The 18448-nt window shown below is 44.2% G+C and overlaps 1 protein-coding gene across 2 annotated transcripts in view; it reads left to right on the top strand.

Moving 5' to 3' along the window:
- The window catches only part of SATB2 (SATB homeobox 2), a gene marked incomplete at both ends in the record, with an annotated part of 162954 nt that overhangs the window by 57366 nt on the left and 87140 nt on the right, over nt 1-18448 (top strand). For both annotated transcript variants that reach the window (XM_080933035.1, XM_080933034.1), the window contains 2 exons: nt 11640-11766; nt 12611-12734. In XM_080933035.1, coding sequence (XP_080789161.1) covers nt 11640-11766; nt 12611-12734 — 251 coding nt within the window. The remainder of the gene's footprint in view (nt 1-11639; nt 11767-12610; nt 12735-18448) is intronic.

Here is an 18448-nt window from a genome sequence, read left to right as displayed (position 1 = left end):
CTGAGACCACCACAGTCACTCACAGTTGGTAGTCAACAGTATAGCTGGTAGATACTTGTTTTGTCTGGTGGAACTAAAGTCCCTTCTGACAGACACATGTGCCGTTGCTTTGCTTACCAACCAGCAGACCTTCAGTTCTCCCGAATAGTTGTTTGCTATACTTAAGACAGCACAGAAAAAAAAAAAAAAGACTTCTGCCCAAGAAACATAAAGCTGAGAGCTTGCCATTTTTAAAAAGAATTTTAAAAAGGACAGATTAACCCTCCAATTCAGTGTTGCGTTTTTATTCAGTATTGTCAGTTTTTGAGTGCCTCTCTCAATTGACAGTAATGAAAGCTACCATGATTGGACCCGATGTGTAGGATGTCAGCTGGCAGTGGCAGGGGGTGCCCAGGAAATCTCTCTGTAGTGCAGGGCATTACACAAAGATTCGGCTGAGGACAGCAGCCCTGACCTTTTTCTGCCTTTATCAGCTTCTTAGAAGATATCCCTAAGTGCAGAGGATCTCTGGGATAGTCTGAGAGGTCAGGTGGTGCCTCTACACCACTGTCTGCACAGTAACGGCTGGAGAGAGGGTAAAGGGGCTCTAGTGACTGAGATACAGCAAACTGCCAAGCCCAGTGTGCTAGCCAGCGTTTTATCACTATGACAAAAACACACGAGGACACGACTTTAAAGGAGAGAAAAGACTTAATTTGGGCTGAGAGTTTCAGAGCCTACAGTTCATAGTCAGTCAGGTTAGCTGCTCTCAGGCTGCTGCTGCTGCAAGACAGAAATATCATAGAGGAGGGCAGCTGCTCATCTCGAGGTAGCCAGACAGCAGAGAGAGCAGGGTATGGGATGGTTCTTTCCAAGGCTACCCCAGTGACCTACTGCACTAGGCCCTGCCTCCTAGCAGCCTGTTTAGCTGTGTGCCCCTCACTGGTGGATTAGCACTTTTTTTTCTTTAACCCTCCCAGTAATATCACCAGATGGGGAAACCAAGCCTTCAAGCCATGAGCCTTTGAAGACATTTCAAACCATAACACCAGATAGATCACTTACTGTGTAAGCCAGTGACATTTTAGGATATTCAGTGTTTTTGCTTAACTAAAGACATCTCTCCTTCAAAAACATTGTAAAGAAGTAAACGCTCACTTGTTTGAGGCTAACTTTGCGTTCTTAGTTGTACACGGCTCTTTATAATTTCCTTAGAATCTTTCTGCATCTATTCATTGGTGTGTGTGCACGTCACAGCGTGCACGAGGAGGGCAGAGGACAAGCCACGGACTCACTGCTCCCCTTTGACCATGTGACTAGAGGATTGGTGAAGGCTGTCAAAGGTGACAGCGTGTGCCTTTGCCCGAGGAGGAATATTGGGGCCCAGCTTTGTAGTTTCCCACACAGTCCGACCTGTGTTCTTTCATTGTAATCATCTCTGTGAGTTAAGCAGCGCTTTCTTTGTTTCATTTAGTTTTCCCTCTGTTTTCGCTGCCACGTGTTAAAGAAAACGGGCTCAGAGTAGCACACAGCCACAGCCCGCCTCTCTGCCTTCCCTCTTGCTGCCTATCGGTGAAATGGCCTTATTGGCTGGCAATCCATTAGGCCTCCTCATGATAGGGGTGCTAGGGTTGGTAAGATAAGTTTTATGATGTAAAAGTTTGATAGCACACAGTCAAAATTTGATGAAAAGTTTCTAATGTTTACTCATATACAAGAAATCAGTCGTCACCTGCCATATTGCTCATTCAGCCCATGCCAAGTCCACACATCCAAAAAGTAACAGGCTTTGTGAACCAGCTCACTCTCCTCTGGTGCTGACATTTAACCTTCCTGTCAGGTGTCCTGGCTGAGAGTAGAGAGCATATTTCCTGGTGACTTAAGAACGAGGGACTCTGGGAATCATTTGGTTTCACCTCTTCTCTGGTCAAGAGTGTGTGGGTAGACCTGACTCCCTGACCATCGTGTATGTGTGGATTTCTGTCTGTCTGTCTGTCTTGTGAGAACCTTCAGCAGTGATTCTCAAGCCCGACTCCTCAACATCCTCTCCTTGGGTCCTTCCATAGAGGCTTTGTTTCTTAGGCCAAAAAGAGATTCATAATTGCTCTAGGAATAAAATTGGAGCCCACTCACGTAATGTGACCCCCTCAAGCAGCACTGTCCATGGAATGGGACAATAAGAATTAGTTTTTGCCCCTTTCATTCCTCTCAGATCCCCACAAGGTGTCTGATCCAACCGCCATAACTAATTATACATATAATCAGTACCAATATCTAAGTCTCTCCTATTTCACTTGCCCTTTAATTCATGTGACATTTTTCTGACATGTCTGAATATTCTATGGGGCTCATATAAGCTGTCATCATTATTCATCACCATGTGTGTTGTGACTGTAAGTCTGCCTTTGATCCAGTTCAAGAAACATTTGTCTGCTCAGAGAGCACCTATTATGTATTGGGCCCTTGGCTTCTCTCATAGCCGTTAAAATGATGGTGGCATATTTCAAATTTTGCTTTACAGCATTTAAATATGACATTTCCCCAAATGCAGATTAAGGAACTATCTGGACATCTATCTGAGACCTGTGTATCGTGTACGTTATAAAGCTTAATAGGTTAGAATACAAGGTATGCATCTCATCTACATAGACAGAAGCACAGAGGGTGAAAAAAATCACTAAAATATTCTGAAGGGCACAAAGCAGACATTCTCCAAATCAAACGCAGCCGCCGCTCTGACTTCATCCAGGTTTGCTTCCGTGTGTTATAGCTGCTTAGTAAATGGCTGTGAGATCTGTTGAGTCAGAACATAAATAAAAGTGTACGGCATAGCTGGATGTGAGCACACCCTTAATCCTAACACTTACAAGCAGAGGCAAGAGGATCTCTGTGACTTCCAGGTCAGCCTGGACTGCACGGTCAGTTCTATGACAGCCTAGGCTATTGTAGGAGGAGCCTCTCTTACAATAAAGAAGAAAAGGAAAGGAACAAACTATACAACATACATAATGTACTTCTTGCATTCATGTGGCCACCTTTGATAATCTACATGCCATGAGACCAAGATCAGGCATTATGTAATCCTGGATTATAGGAAACAGAATGCGCCGGAAGGGCTGTTCCGGAACATGTGATTGGGAGCATGAGACTGACAAGATTTCTCAAGCCTGCTGAGCCAGGTGGTGGAGTCCCTGATTCCAGACCCTCAGGAAACTCCACTCTAGCTCCCCTCTGAGAAGATTATGGGTAATTAATTAGGATGTGAATATTCAAGGCAGAGGCTCTTTCAGATCTCTAGCAGAGGCTTCTTACCTTGGAACATGCGGATACACTAGCTGTGTTCTGAAGAGCAGCTACTGTAACCAGAGCGTACCATAGGCACAGCATGAGCATGTCAGTCTGAGGCAGTGAGTATTCCCTATGCCTCTGATTATTGAAGATACTGGAGGGAGGAAGTGGGTAGAGGAGGAATGACTGGCTGAGAAGAGCGGGAGAGTTTGTGTGACCTGCCAAAAATGAGTCCCTTAATTTGGAATTATTTCAGACAATGGATAAAACTAGAAACAATAGTGAGGAAGTCTATCGCTGATGAGAAGCTTGCAAGCGGTACTAGCAGCTCAGAGCTGGTCCCCGCCAGCTTCCCACCACACTTCTCCCCTTTGCCCAGCTCTCCGAGCAATAACTTAAATGGTGCTCTTAGGAAATAAATAGCTAAATGTCAACCATATTTTTTTTTTACGGCCTGTCTGATATTTTGGCTGTTTTTTAGGAGAATTGGAATTTTGAAAATTAAATAAAGGTTTATAAAATACCAACTTCAGAAAGTTTTATTTAATTTTAGAATAATTTTGTTCACTCCTTCTCCCCCCCCATTCTCTCTGCAACAGGGTCTTTATTAATTTAGTCTAGTTACTTAGTGCTTATATTAAATAATCTAATAAAAATCAGAGTTATAACATAACGTTTCCCAAATGTGAGGCAGCATCTATTACATGGGACAAAATCTTTATGTTGCACAATGTAGAAAAATATATAGAATTACAAGACACCAAATGCTACTGTATATGGGTGTGCACACGTACACGTGCATTTATGTATAGAATGGCTTTTTACTGTAAGGGGGTTGATTATTTCTAAGAAGCTGAGAAGTGCTGTTTATCCCCTATAGTTGGTTTATAAGTTACTCTAAAAGCTAATGTTAGTTCTTAAATACCAATAACCTTCCCTGTAATTTTCCTTGAAAAGTATAGACATGATATAAAAATAGGTTACTGGTTTTTTAAATTATTATTTTATGTCTTTGTTTTGCCTGCATATGTCTATATGCACTAAATTTGTGCTTGTTGCCTATCGAGCCTAGAAGAGGGCATCGGCTACTTTGGAACTAGAATTACAGATGGTTGTGAGCCACCAAGAAGGTGTAGGGAATCGATCTAACTCCTCTGGAAGAGCAGCAAGTGCTTTTGATGGCTGCGTCCTCTCTCTAGCTCCTAGGTTAATGTACCTCAAGAATTGAAACTTTGGCTGTTTGTGTTGGTTGATAATAATACTCAGGTTGTTGAAAGTGGCTCAAATGTGTGTGGGGAATGACAATCATGCACTTGTGTGCACATAAGCGTGTGTGCATGTGCCCTGTTGATTTCTAGATGACTTTCTATAACAATAGAGCCTCAGCAGTTTTTTTTTTTTTCTTCTGAGATGTTATTTGTTTTTGTCTGGTGTTCGCTTTTGTGCTGTTACAAATACAGGATTAAATGCATTTTAGGCCCCCAGACTGTTGAGTTGAGAGGTTTCATTAATTTAGTAAATTACAAAGGCAGCTGGGAGAGGGCCCAAAGAATACAGTGTAATTTCCATTTCCTTTTACTTGAATGCATTTAAAATGTATAGAGCCTTTAGATTCAAAGTAGACAGTGTTGAAGAGTTGGTCTGCTCCAGTAAGCTGTGCTGGGGCTGCGCTGGGCCACGCACAGAGAAGAGAAACCTGTGTTTCCAACACGGCCTTTCGCTTGCCCTTTCTTCCTCTCTCCTCACTGAGCATCAGCCATCACAGGTTAGAAAATAATAAGGACAATTTATGCCACATCCCTTCCACAGTCTGATGATATAGCACAGCCAGGCCACAGGTTAGAAGCACAGGCTGAATTATTACATACTGCGGGGTGGTGATTTCCTGTGAACTGATCTATGGATAAATAATTCTCTGTTCCTGTTATATAGGACAGACAGTTTTTAATTTCTTTAACAAAGCATAGCCTAACAACAGGAAGTGATGTGTGTAGCACAGGGTCATAGTTGCTCCGGGGAGGGCAGATGTGATCAATGCCAGGCCTCCTGGTTTTGCAAAGGGGTCTCGCCAGCAGCTGGTATACCGTGGAAATAATACTGAGAACCAGAAGCCCCAAGGCTTAGTTATTCTGAGACTAGAGTTTTTATTGACACTCTTTTTGCTGAGATCTTTTCTGGGGAGTTATGAGATATATAAACTCCAGCCTTTGGATATTAAAGCTAATGTCTCATTTTTCCCCAGGTTACGTTTTCACTTTGCTTTTAAAAATGTCAAAATGTACCTGGAACAAAACAACTCACTAAGTTGTATTTTGAGGGTGCTGTTGATAATCTTGCTTGGTCACATGCATCTGTCTCCTAGATGGAGTTCGTCGGCAATTCCCTCCTTGTCACTGAGCTTTGAGAACTTTCATGCATCCTGCAGAAGGTTTGGCGACACAAACCTTCACTGTGTGAAGTAGTTCTTACCTCTGAGGTACAGGGGTGAAAGTTATCACCCTGGCTTATCTGAAGAGTAGTTTTACTTAGTCACGTGCTTAGCAAGGAGAAGCTTCTTTGTTCAAACTCCATCATGCTGGGGAGAAGATGACATTGGTATCTCTTGGCATATCTGTGACTCAGACACATGAGAAAGATGTGTTTCATGGGTGCTTAGCACTGCATCCCAACCTCCTGATGACCTGCTGGTTATAGCACACCGTCACCACACTCACCATCATCACACTCACTGCCACTTTAAGTGGTTTCTTGTATGTTCAGCTCCAATTTGCAGTATCCCAAACTCTCTGAGTTTTGTATATTAAAGGTTAATAATTTGAAAGACGAAAATTTTGCCGAATATGTGGTTTCTCATAGTCTAAGCACTGATTAAAACCACAGACCCCCACCCCCAGCCCCCACGCACACTATTGATGGTTCCTTCTGTGAGATGTCCACTCTTTGGCTCGGGAAGGATATTACATGGAGAGGGTGAAAAAAAATGGCTTCCATTGTTGCATCTTTTTAATTTTAGGCAAAAATTGCTTCCATTTCCAACTTAATTTTATGTCACTAATGGGAAATTTACCTACAATTGCATTTTGTTATTTGGTCTGAATGCATTACACAAAGAGTGAATTGGCATTCTGTATTTTAGAATGAACAGATTTGTCTGGGTATAAACAGTTTTATTTATATTGTGCTCAATTCAATCATGTTAACATTTGTATGAATTTCAACTCCAAAATAAAGGCCCATAATTTGTGACTCAAAGACCTTGAAACTGCATCTGTAATAGTCTGCAATACCAGGCACTTTCTGAATGTTTGCAGATGATGCATTTCTTGGGTGACTTGGGAGACACTGTTTATGTCTGTAGTGGCTTCTTGCAGGGACAATGGTTCCCAGAGAACTCTAGCCTTCTGCCTTTTGGCCTTATCACCTGGTGACCCCTTGGTTTTATTTGGTACTTTCCATCAGAATAAATGTCAATGCGTGGATTAACATATGACTGAAGACCAAATTGCCCTGCTTGAGGGACTTGTTTTCAGCTTGAGGGCTCACACTTACAGCAGCAGAGCTGAGTAGGGGGCCTAGTAGTCCAAACCTTACACAAGGCAGCTCAGTTCCTAGTCCTGGCTGTCATTCACTGATTTTTTTTAAGCCACTTTCTCCTAATCTTTAGCTCACTTTCATGCACAACAATAGCTCCCTACAGATGAACGAATGACTCTGGAAAGCACTGGATGTTAGATGTGGTAGGTCATTCGTACTCAGTACTCATGAGGATGAAGCCGGAGGATTATGAGTTTGAGCAAGCCTGGGCTGCATATAGTCAGACCCTGGCTCAAAGGTAGACAAAGAAACAGAAAAAGCAAAAAGAATAACAAACCAGGATGATAAGAAGCCTTGGTGCCCTAAAGTAGCACGAAGGGGTATTGAGATGAGACTCACAAGCCAAGTGCAGATTCTCTCTGTGCAGCTGTGCAGAGAAACGATCACCAGTTTAACCAGTCCCAGGCTGGGATCTGAAATGTGCGTGATTCTAGAAGTGACTCTTGGGGATCAGTGGTCTACACGAAGTGAGAGTGCTGTTCATTCAGAGCAGGAAAGTGGATCGTCATCCACCATGTGCTTTGCCCACCTGTGTCAAAAAAAAAAAAAAAAAAAATCTGACCTTAGTAATGCCTTTTCCCTTTTTACCTCCTGGAGTTAGAAAGATTGTGGATTTAGAAATAACATCTGTATACTGCTGGTTACACTGGAGTTATTGAGATTTTCTTAATGCTGTGAGTCAGGAAATATCCCTAGTGGGCCTATGACAAATCCTTTTCTTTTTTCTCTTCTCTTCTCTTCTCTTCTCTTCTCTTCTCTTCTCTTCTCTTCTCTTTTCTCCTCTCCTCTCCTCTCCTCTCCTTTCCTCTCCTCTCCTCCTCCCCTCCCTTCCCTTTTTCCTCACTTCCTTCCTTCCTTCCTTCCTTCCTTCCTTTCTTTCTTTCTTTCTTTCTTTCTTTCTTTCTTTCTTTCTTTCTTTCTTTCTTCCTTCCTTCCTTCCTTCCTTCCTTCCTTCCTTCCTTTCTTTCTTTCTTTCTTTCTTTCTTTCTTTCTTTCCTCTGTAGGGTTTGGTGGCTCCACCTTAAAGGCTGGAATGAGTCTGCCAACATTGCAATTAACCACTCCTGCCTGAATTTTTGCAGCTTCTTTTCCTCTCTCCCTAGGGTAGTTCCCTCTATTCATCGGAACTCTTCCAAGAGAGATTCATCTCCTATATAGCTTTGCTAAGATGCTGCTGTGACCTCACTCAGAGCTTTGCAAAGATGTTTGCCCTTGGTTTTCGAGGAGCATTTGTTATGCAGCAATAACTATTCGTGGAAAGCCTCACAGTAACGCAAACTGAGCGTAGTTATCATCTCCACTTTACAGACAGGAAAGCTGGGGGCAGAGAAAGAAAACAGCTGGCCCCTAGTCACAGTTTGCACAAACTCACCCCCAACTTCCTGCAGCAGAGTCACTGAGGTGCACACACTTCTCTCACATCTCGAAGACCAAGCTTTGTACATGTAGCATACGTATTTGCTTTAACCGAGCTCTCTTTTTCCAATTCCATTTCATGGATGAGCAGATTGAGGAACAGAGACATTAAGTAACTTGCTAGAGTCACATGGTTGGAAAACGGTGGGAACCAGTGACGATCCGAGGCAGTTTCCTTGGAAGCCCACACTCATTCATACTTGCTGTGGTATAGTGCTTCCCAGTCTGATTTCTTTAATTAACATTTGACTGCTATTCTAAGTAATATTTTTGTCTTTTTTTTTTTTTTTTTAATCAGGGAAGGAGACTGTTCCAAAGAATATTTTCCAGAGCGGATTAATGCATTAGGCAGGCAACCCTGCTTGGAGGGATGGCACACTGGAGAGGCCCCTGTAGCTATTCTGCCCCAGGTTGACAGCCGAGTGTACACTGTGACCTCTTGACAGTGGAGAGAAGGAAAAGCAGGCGCTGACCCCCTGGCCAGAGAGAACAGCATGTCCCCTCTGCTCCCTAGAAGCTGTAGAGACCAGTTTGGGGCAGATGCTCTGGTGGAGCTTTTCAGTGCTGTGAGGCACCTGCCAGTCTAGTTACAGCCTAAAGAAGTCTCATTCTGGATCATTGAGTTGGGAAGGTAGTTTACCTTAATGGAGATTGCTGTCCTCACTCTATTACTTCTGACACACCTCTTCCTTTGAGGGAAATTGTGGTTTATTTTTTACTTACTGAGTTAACTTTTATGTGTTTTTATTATATATTTTTTAAATAGGGTCTCATTATGAAACTCAGGGTTGCTTACAGGCATGGGCTACCATAACCAGCTTGTGTGTGTGTGGGTGTGTGTATCTCTGTGTGTGTGTGATGTACATATGTGTTCTGAGTACACATGGGTATGTGTGTATATGTGTGCACGTTAGACATTGAGTGTCTCCTTTCATGCTGTCACCTTATTTTCTAAGACAGTGCTTCTCACTGAACCTGGAGCTCACTGAAGGGCTAGGCTGAAGGTCCACAGGCTCCGGGCTCTGCCTGCCTTTGTCTCTGGCACTAATTTTATAGATGCACACTGCCATGCTCAGCCTTTGTGAGTGCAGAGGATCCGAACCCAGGTTCTGATACTTGCATGGCAGACATAGGGAGCTGGTTTGATGCATTTTGACAAATTTTCATACTAGTGCAGCCAGTAGCCCAAGCAAGCAAGCCCCTCCCGGTGAATTCTCTTGCCTGCTTGTCTCGTTTCTGTTCCCATAGGTTAGTCTTGCTGCTCTTAGATTTGATATAAGCGAAATCACACAGTTATATTTGGTTGTGGCTGGCTGCACTGTGTAATGTTCCTTAAAAGAAAGAAAGAAAGAAAAAGGAATGAAGCACAGACACAGGGCAGGAAGGATGTCCCAGAGAACTGTCTCTGGAAGTTTGCAGGCTCCATTTTCTTCAGATTACCTTCATGGTCACGGTAACCAAAATATCTGGCAGACTCCCCTCTGCGTCAGTCCGAGAACACAGGCACCGACACCCGCTTTCTCCTTCTTGCTCTTCTTCGAATATAAAATGTGCATCTATGATATGGTCAGTTTCTGTTTAACTTGTGGGTGGCCGTGATAATAACTTTTCTAAAGGAAGTGAAGATTGCACGGTGATTTTTTTCTTAGAAAGGTAATAGGTTAGAGTTGTTCTGCAGTATCTTTTTTTTTTTTTTTTTCATGTGTCAAATGCCAGAAACGATAAAAGGAGGGAAGGAAGCAGACCCCTGCTCCAGGGTGGCTATCCAGAGGCCCTGGATGCTCATTTCGTGTCTACTCCGAGCTGCGTGCTGTGCACTTTTCATTGTCATGAGAGGGAATGTTAGGGAAACTATCCCCCACAAAAAAGAAAGAAAAAAAACCCAGCTTTTCTTGGCAGGGGAACGCTGACTCAAGGAGCCAGAACTGGAGACATACGGCGCCGTGAGTGAGGCCGGGCTGCTTCGCTGCAGCTGAGTCCAGGCGCTATTTATCCTGCAGCATATTCGGTAGCAGATTGTTAAGACTTAATACTGAAACAGTGCATCATTTTAATATTTTTGTTCTGTTTCTTCCCTGTTTTCAAGCATTATGTCAGGCAGTGCGTGCTCATTTATCTCATTTGGGACAGGACATGCCCTCGCCGGGAAGTTCCTCTCCTACTCTCTGAATTTTGCCCCACTGCTCTGGAGTCATCTGGTGAATCTTTAAAAAGTGCCGTGGGGTACACAGGTGTTCTCTCTCGGCAGTGGTAAAAATATATGTATTTTGAGAGAACAGTGTACTTAGGCTCACCTGTATTGTCGAAAGGAAAAAATAAAAAATGTTATTTTTCTTTTATTTCTAAAACATAACATTTTTATATGTGACAGTTTCTGACATCCCATGGGGACCATCAGATTTTTCATAGCGTGGAATAAAAGTTTTGTTACCCAGTGTCATTTGTGAAGTGAGTTTCTTTATTTTATTTTATTTTTTTTTTATCAAATTTCTGTGTGCCCTGTGCTCCAGACCAGAGGGGCCCATAGAAGGAATAAATAAGTTAGCATTTCACTTCAAACTGCCTGGTTATCCCATAAACCTCCCCGTAATTGAGCTTTCTTCCAGAGTTGCTGCTCTTCGCAGCCTAAGCTAGCCCAGGAGTTTGTCTGGACTTACCACAGACACCAGGAAAAACCCACAGGGGAAAAGGTTCTGAAAAGAAGTCAGGAATAAAAACAGAGAGGCAGCTGAAGGCCCCTTAGGTGACATCTGCAAACAGAAAGCCAGGGGACTCTGTTCAGGGTGCACCAAGTGCTGTGCCCTAGGACTCAGACCCCATTCACAGTGTGACTGTGGGGAGCCCACGCCCCTAGGACTCAGACCCCATTCACAGTGTGACTGTGGGGAGCCCACGCAGCAGCTCTTGTTCAACTCAACTCAAAATCAAGTCTCATGTTTACATGAAGCTTGCTTCTTTTTTTTTTCTTTTCTTTTCTTTCTTTTTTTTTTTTTTTTTTTTTTTTTTTTTTGTCTGTGAAATCAGCAGCCCTATATATTTAGAATCAGTCTTAAGTTAGACTGTGAAACAAGACTTTGGGGAAAGGAAATATCCGTATGGTTTTCTAAGTAATTTAAGAGCCAGGAAAACAGAAAAGAACCAATTGTCCACGATTAAACCCCATCCTTTCTATTCCTTATCTCCCTTGCGTAGTTCACTAACCCGGTTGTCAGCCAGAAAGAAATGCCTCCTTGCTCCGGGTTGTAAACTCTCAGAGTGGGCGCTCTGTGTTGACGATTGAGTGACCTCCTTGACACTGGACAAACTGAAAGGGTTTAATAAATGGCAGCTGTATGTTTATTGTGTTTTTCTTCCCTGTGCAGGAATAATCAAGCTGGGGAGGTGGAACCCTCTCCCCCTTAGTTATGTGACAGACGCCCCTGATGCCACTGTAGCCGACATGCTGCAAGACGTCTATCACGTTGTGACGCTGAAGATCCAATTACAAAGGTGGGGATTTCTCAAAGGCTGTCTCCACTTCCTCTCCGGGTGCTGCATAGATCTCCCGTTCACTGGAGACATCAGCTGGTCTCCATTAATTTCTAGACAGCGGGTGACATGGGGGGGAGGGGAGCTGGGATGCCTCACTAGGTATCATGATAGTCCACATTCCAGCCGTTTCATGCGGTTTTCAGAGGCAGTGAACTGGTCGGTCAGCCAGGGCTGCCTGGTAAATCATTAGAAGTCTTCAGGGCAGGCGGAGGCTCTCCACAGTCCCTTGGCTTCTCTCGGCTTTCTCAGGAGCTTAAGCATCGTGTCTGAAGCATCAGATTCCTCTGCTGTCCTTTGGTTTGTCTGCTGAAGGGGCCGATTTGTTTAGAGATGGCTTTCTTTTTTTGGTGGTCAGTCAGTGAAAGCCTATGGCCTCTGGGGGATCAGAAATGCTGTGTACCTCCCAACATCTAGGGGTTCTCTGTAGCCTTTTTATTGTAAGGTGTCCGCAAGTTGTGTCTTGAGCAATGTTGTCCTTTAGTGTCAGGTTTTCAAAAACTGTTCTCCTTTGGGAGACTTTGTACTGAGCACCCCTGTCCCTTTCTAGCAATCCTCCAGGGTCTTTCTCAGAAGTGATTTTGGGACTGGGAAAGAAGCCTGTCCAGTTTTTTTCTGGGAAAGGTGAGTCTTCACACTTTTGAAGGACTTTGATGGAAGACCCATAATGAGTCTTTGCCAGGAAAGACCATCACCACGGTGCTACGTCACCAAGGAAGGACCCAGGAGCCAGAGAGCCTATATACTGGGCAGCCAGGACCATTGCTGAGGGCCACATGTCACTCACTCTTCGTCTGTTTTGCAGTTGTTCAAAGTTGGAAGACTTGCCTGCGGAGCAATGGAACCACGCCACCGTCCGCAATGCCTTAAAGGAACTGCTCAAAGAAATGAACCAGAGCACATTAGCCAAAGAATGCCCTCTCTCCCAGGTCAGTGTCTCTGGGAGGGTGTCCTCTGTGTCCTTTCTGCAGCTATGGTGGACCACTGGAACCCTGGTCTCACAGTGCAAGTCGTCATTTCCAGGAGAGCTTTCTCGTGGCTTGAAACCAGTGAGAATGTGTGAGACACTTTCAAAGCACAGCCACCAACTTTCCCATTGTGTAAATAGGTCTTCAAGACAGAGGGAGTCACTTAAAGTTTTTTTCATGTTGAAACTTCTTCTGCTGGTTAAGTGCCCTGTTGAGGCCTTGTGCCAGACCTCTAGTTCCAAAGTCCACATTCCCGTGGTTACTCACTTCATGGCAGGATGGATTTGCTGTGCTCAACCATACATCTTGATCTATAGGCAAACCTTTGCCTCGTTTCATTGTTAGAGATTGATCTTTGCTATATTTATACATAATATATAAATATTATATATAATATGTATATATACACACTATTAAAAATCCTTCCACAAACGTATATATTATATATAATATATAATATGTTTGTAGAAGTTTTTTTTTTTTGTTTTGTTTTAAAATAAAGTTACCACACAGAAATGCGCCATTAGAAACAATGACAACTCACTTTTGTGTGAGCATAGACTAAAAGAGGCCATGAAAATAAGAGGACTGAAGCGCCCCAGGGAAGGAACCAAAGCTAAGTCATATTTGGTTTTCTTGCAAGACTGTGGCCGTTACATAAAGGTTTCAGTGGATAGTATATGTTTTCTTGAGCATCACGGTGGCCTATAATTTAAAAAGAGAAACCCTGAAAACAGAAGAGAAATGTGGAGAGGTCCATAAAAAGGCAACAGTTGCAGACTATGATTAAAGGGAAGTCATGATTTGGCTGTTCTGTCTGGCCAGATGCTAGGGAAGGATAGGTTGTTGTTGCCTGTCTTTATCTCTTTTTTTATTTCACCTCTCAAAGCATGCATAAACCCGGATAGTCACTCTTGTCCCCCGATGCCTCTGTGAGTCACCAGATCTACAAAGCAGCCTGAATGTCTCACAAATACAGCATCATGTATCTCATTTACTCCCGGCTGGCTTTTGAGAGGTTTGACCATTTCCCCCAGCAGAGCTTGCTCACTCTTAGCTCGGCTGTCAGGAGGGTCAAGAGGGCGAGTCACAGCCAGCCTTGTTAACTGTAAAGTGGAAGGGAGGAAAGGGAGGACAGGCAGCCAAAGCCTTGCACCAGCCTTGCACCAGTCTTGAGAGAAGCCTGGAGTTTTGTGGTTCATATCCGAAAGAAGGCTAGTCTTTTAACCCTTTAAAGTCTGCAGGTGAGTAGTACTGTGCCCATTGGTGACGTCGAGTTCCCACCACCCATTTCTCTGTACCTTCTGTCTGTAACCCCTGAGTGACAATGCTCCATTCTTCTCTCTTGTCGGTATTGCTAGCCTCTCCTTTTGATGAATCTGTGTACTTCCCATCCTCACACAAGTGGGGCTGTCTAGCCTCTCCTTTTGATGAATCTGTGTACTTCCCATCCTCACACAAGTGGGGCCGGGAGAAGTCAGTAGGAGGCCACCAATGACACTGCATGAGTTTCACCTGACAAACTAATGCCTCTAAAACAATCTTCCCCTTTCCTAGTGTCATACAGTCTTGTGTGCAGCGTGTTCCCTAGCACACCACAGAGCAGTTGGAAAAGGCCAAAGTGAGCACAGAGTACACGCTGTCACCCACTGCCCGCCGCTGACGTTTGCAGAGCACAGGGAGAAGCAGGAGACGGCCCTCTTCCCCTGGGGTGTTCCCACTAGTGTACCGCTGTCAGTCACCACCTCTCAGATTCTTTTCCATAGCAGATGTATTGTGTATCTGCATCTCCCCAGCTCTCAGCATCACGTGGCTTTTCACACAGATCTGACAGGAGTGAGAAGTGTGGGCCTTGGCTCGTTTCCTGCTGTTACTCTGCCTTTGTTTCCAGCCGAGATCCCTGGCTGCCCTGGAACATGAGCTTTGGGATTAAGGATGGGTATCACACACCAGCCTCATATCAGCTTCAGCCTTTAGGTTCCTTCCCTTTCTGGAGTTGTAAATCCTTTGACTGACTCATGAGGAACTAGAAGTCATCGCTTTTTGTTTGGGAGACAAAGTCTCACTTGTAGCCTTGGCTGGCTTGGGATTTGCTTCATAAACATCAGACTATCCTTAAACGTGCAGGCCTTACGCTTCTGAGTTCTAAGTGCTAGACCATGGGCGCACACCACTGTACCAGCTCTTCTTTACTGTAAACAAAGATCATGTATGTCGGGCTGTCCTCAGACTTGCTGTGTGACAGCCACCAGCCTCCACCCATAGTCTCATTTATCCCTGTTTGTTATATTGGGATTATATATGTGCACCGACACCCCTCCCCCAATTATTCTTTTTTATTGTTTTCTGTCTCCTTGTTTCTTATCTTGTCTGCAAACAGCTGAAGCATTATGATGGTGGTAGTAGGGGACATTTTCCTCTTTCCATTAGTCAGCTTCAGAGGATTCAGTGGTAAAGGTGCCTGCCACCAAGTCTTGAAGGCCTGAGTTAGAACCTGGGACCCACACCATGGAAGGGAAGAGCCGGATTCCAGGAGTTGTCCTCCACATTCCAAACCGCTGAGTGTGCCTCCATACAAGCTAAAGAAAGAAATACAAATGCCGTTAAAAATCTAAAAGTAAAGTGGAGTTTGTGTGCGGGAGGTGGCACATGTGTGTGAGCTCACGCAGGCGGGCAGCGGAGTTTCTGCACAGCACTTCCCAGTGTAACTAACTTTGGTCAATGAGCTTTCTCATTTTCAGTCTCTAAGCCCTCAGTTTGGGAATCAAACCAAACTTATAATCAGGTGCGACATCTGTCGCCCCGGCTAGTTAAGAAGAAAGTAAGTTTAAAATCTATCTCAAGAATCTAAAGGCAAACTTATTTTTAGACATGGCAATCTAGTTAAAAATGAGTGTAGCTGGTCATGTGTCCCTTACTGATGGAGCCTTTGTCTGGAGAAATGAGACATCCCATCAGCGTCATGTGAAGGTACAGGGGGTGCATGCAGAAATGTAGATGGGGAGATCAGTCGAGCGGCCTTCTGTAGGGCAGGAGAGAAGTACAGAGGAGCCACTGAGGCAGCATGGCGGACGGCTTTCCGATGTAGGAGAACATACGCCAAAAAGGAAGAAGGAACAATGCAGTATTTACATAAATCAATACCAGGGATGTTTTTGACCATTGTCAGGTATTGCTTATCAATATATAGTTGTGTGTGCTGTATTTTTTTTTTATGACTGGCAATGTGGTAGATTAGTTTACCAGAGTGTGCCTGAAAAGACATAGCAATGACACGTTTTGTTACCGTGTCATGTCACTGGGACACTGGTGTTTCTCAGTTCTAATATTTCCACAGCACATCCTTGTGTGTCAGAAACAGCAAGAAGAAAGATATATACAGTAGTGTCAGAGTGGAAGGTGGGAAGGATTTTAATCAATATCCATCCTGCTCTGCTTTCACTGTGTCACTTGGTGTAAGTTGTCACTGACAGGCTGTGGCAACAGCGGTAGCTTGGCGGTAGACCGAGTGCTCGACATGGGAAGCTTCTAGTTGGATCCCCAGTACCACAAGAAGGGAGATGGTGGTAGGTGCTGAGGAGACATCTCCCAAGTCTGTGATAGTAAAGTGCTTAAAGTGGCTTTGGAGTGGGCTTAGTGTGCGGTACATGCACATCCTCTGTCTCGGGACCTCTGCAAATGCTGATTTTCTTTGAAGTTGCATGTGCTGGATCTGTGTTAGCTCCTCCCAGATTTGCACATCACTAGCTAAGTGTGGAATTGATTTCTAATATACTGGTGGTATGACCCACCGTAAGATCTTGCACTACGTTCCAGGATCTCATGATTCAGGCTCAAGGCAGGAGAATACGCTTGTCTCCTTTAAGTTTAGTGGATGCTTGGTGGAGCCTCATGTTAAAAATGGGTTAGTTCCATGCACCATGACCTTTGCTGTACATCATTCCCAAAAGATGCCTGGGCTTTTATTTTGTCATGATGTAACAACTAATGAGTGAACTCTGTGCAGAGAGTTATATGAATAATGATATCACAAGCTCGATCACGTCTTTGTCATAGTTAAAAGTTGTCATTACCTAAGGAGTGTCTGCTTTTGCTACCCACTTACTTTGTTTAGTTCATAATTGAAATCTATTCTGTGATCTGAAGCAGTGGAGATACTCATGTGTAATAATCTGAGGAAGAGAGTTTGACTGAGGCAGGTGCCCAGCCTCCTCCTTTATAAAGCAGATACATGAAATTTGGGCCTTGGTGATTAAGGATACCTCCCTGCCTTCCCACAGAGGCTCACGAAGGCCTTGTGCAGCGCGCACATTGGCAGCTGGAGGAGGGTCCAGAGAGTAGCTGGAGAGGGAGGGAGATAGGGATTGTCTGGGATCAGAGTAATGTGGGTTGCAGCATCACCTTCTTCTGGACCTTGAGGAGTTAAAGAACAGCTGTAGAAAGTCCTCGGATGCTTTCTAGACTAGCTTTCTAAAGGAAGTCTGACTTTGACTTCTGTCGTGGCTGTGTCTCCTGCGCCTTCCCAGAAGACAACATTCAACGCAAGCTGAAGAGACAGGGAGCATGTGTGCGAGTTCACACCCCAGTGTGGCTGTGGCAGGCAGCTTTTATTAGGTAGCTTCCATGTTAGAGTTTCTATTATTGACATTTGAGTTTGGCATTTCAGAATTCCATCCCTGTCCCTTCATGTGTTAAATTTCAGTGACTCAGACATCCCACATCAGAACTATGTGAGACACGAAGAAAAGGATGAAAGAAGGACCGGAGATGGCAGCTTGTCACTTTCCTCAAGGTCCCACTATCTAGGAAGATCAAATGCACCTCAGACCAGAGAGGGAGCTAGTGCAACCTGCTGATGCACAGTTTTATTTGGTTCTGAAGCAGTTCTTGCCGAGGCAGATCCTCTAAGGGCTGGGGGCAAAGGTGTCGAAAGTCTTAGGAGACACTTGGGTGCCAGTGGGTTTTTGCATTCTCAGTGTTGTGTTCAGACCCAGAAAGCACCAAGCTCTCTCTACTGTCTTAAGTCAGAGGGAGAGGCTAGCCATCTGCCCTGTGGAAAAGGCCAGAGGTTTCTGTGAACTGAATTAAGGACTTACTCCTTCCTCCACCTGTGCCTAGTGATGAAACAAAGAATCAAGTCTGAAGTTTTCAATGTGAATCTGTCTGCTGGGGGTCGAAGTCCCCTGCTGTGTCCTTGTCATCCTCTTGATCTATGTTGAGTAATAGAAATGTCATTAGAAGCTCTAAGCTTTCCTGAGCTCGTCCATGTCTGGAATGACTTTTTTTTTTTTTTTTTTTTTTTTTTTTTTTTGAGGCAGGTAAGACTTATTTATAGGCACAGTCTCAAACCTTATGCCTTATGTGCTTGAGTGTTCATGCCCACTTGCTGTTACACAACATTTATAGAAATCAAATGTTCATTTGAAACAGACATGTAATATGTCACAGGCGGTTCAGGTATGATTGGGCATCTGTCCAGCGTTTTGACTCAGACATACCAGAGTCAGGAAGTATCTCTCTGTAGGACATCTAAGTCAAGATGTGCAGTTACAGTGTGAAATTCCCAGGGCTGGATCAGCCTGTGCCCCCGTTGCTTTTTGTCTAACCCCAAGAACAAACAGATCTGAGGCCAGAGGGGAGGAAGCACTGCAATGGTCGAGTACAAGCCTCAGAAA

Source organism: Micromys minutus, assembly GCF_963924665.1.
Source record: "Micromys minutus genome assembly, chromosome: 19".
Lineage (NCBI taxonomy): Eukaryota > Metazoa > Chordata > Mammalia > Rodentia > Muridae > Micromys > Micromys minutus.
Note: the sequence above shows the minus strand (reverse complement) of the source record. Positions and strands in the feature narration are given on the sequence as shown.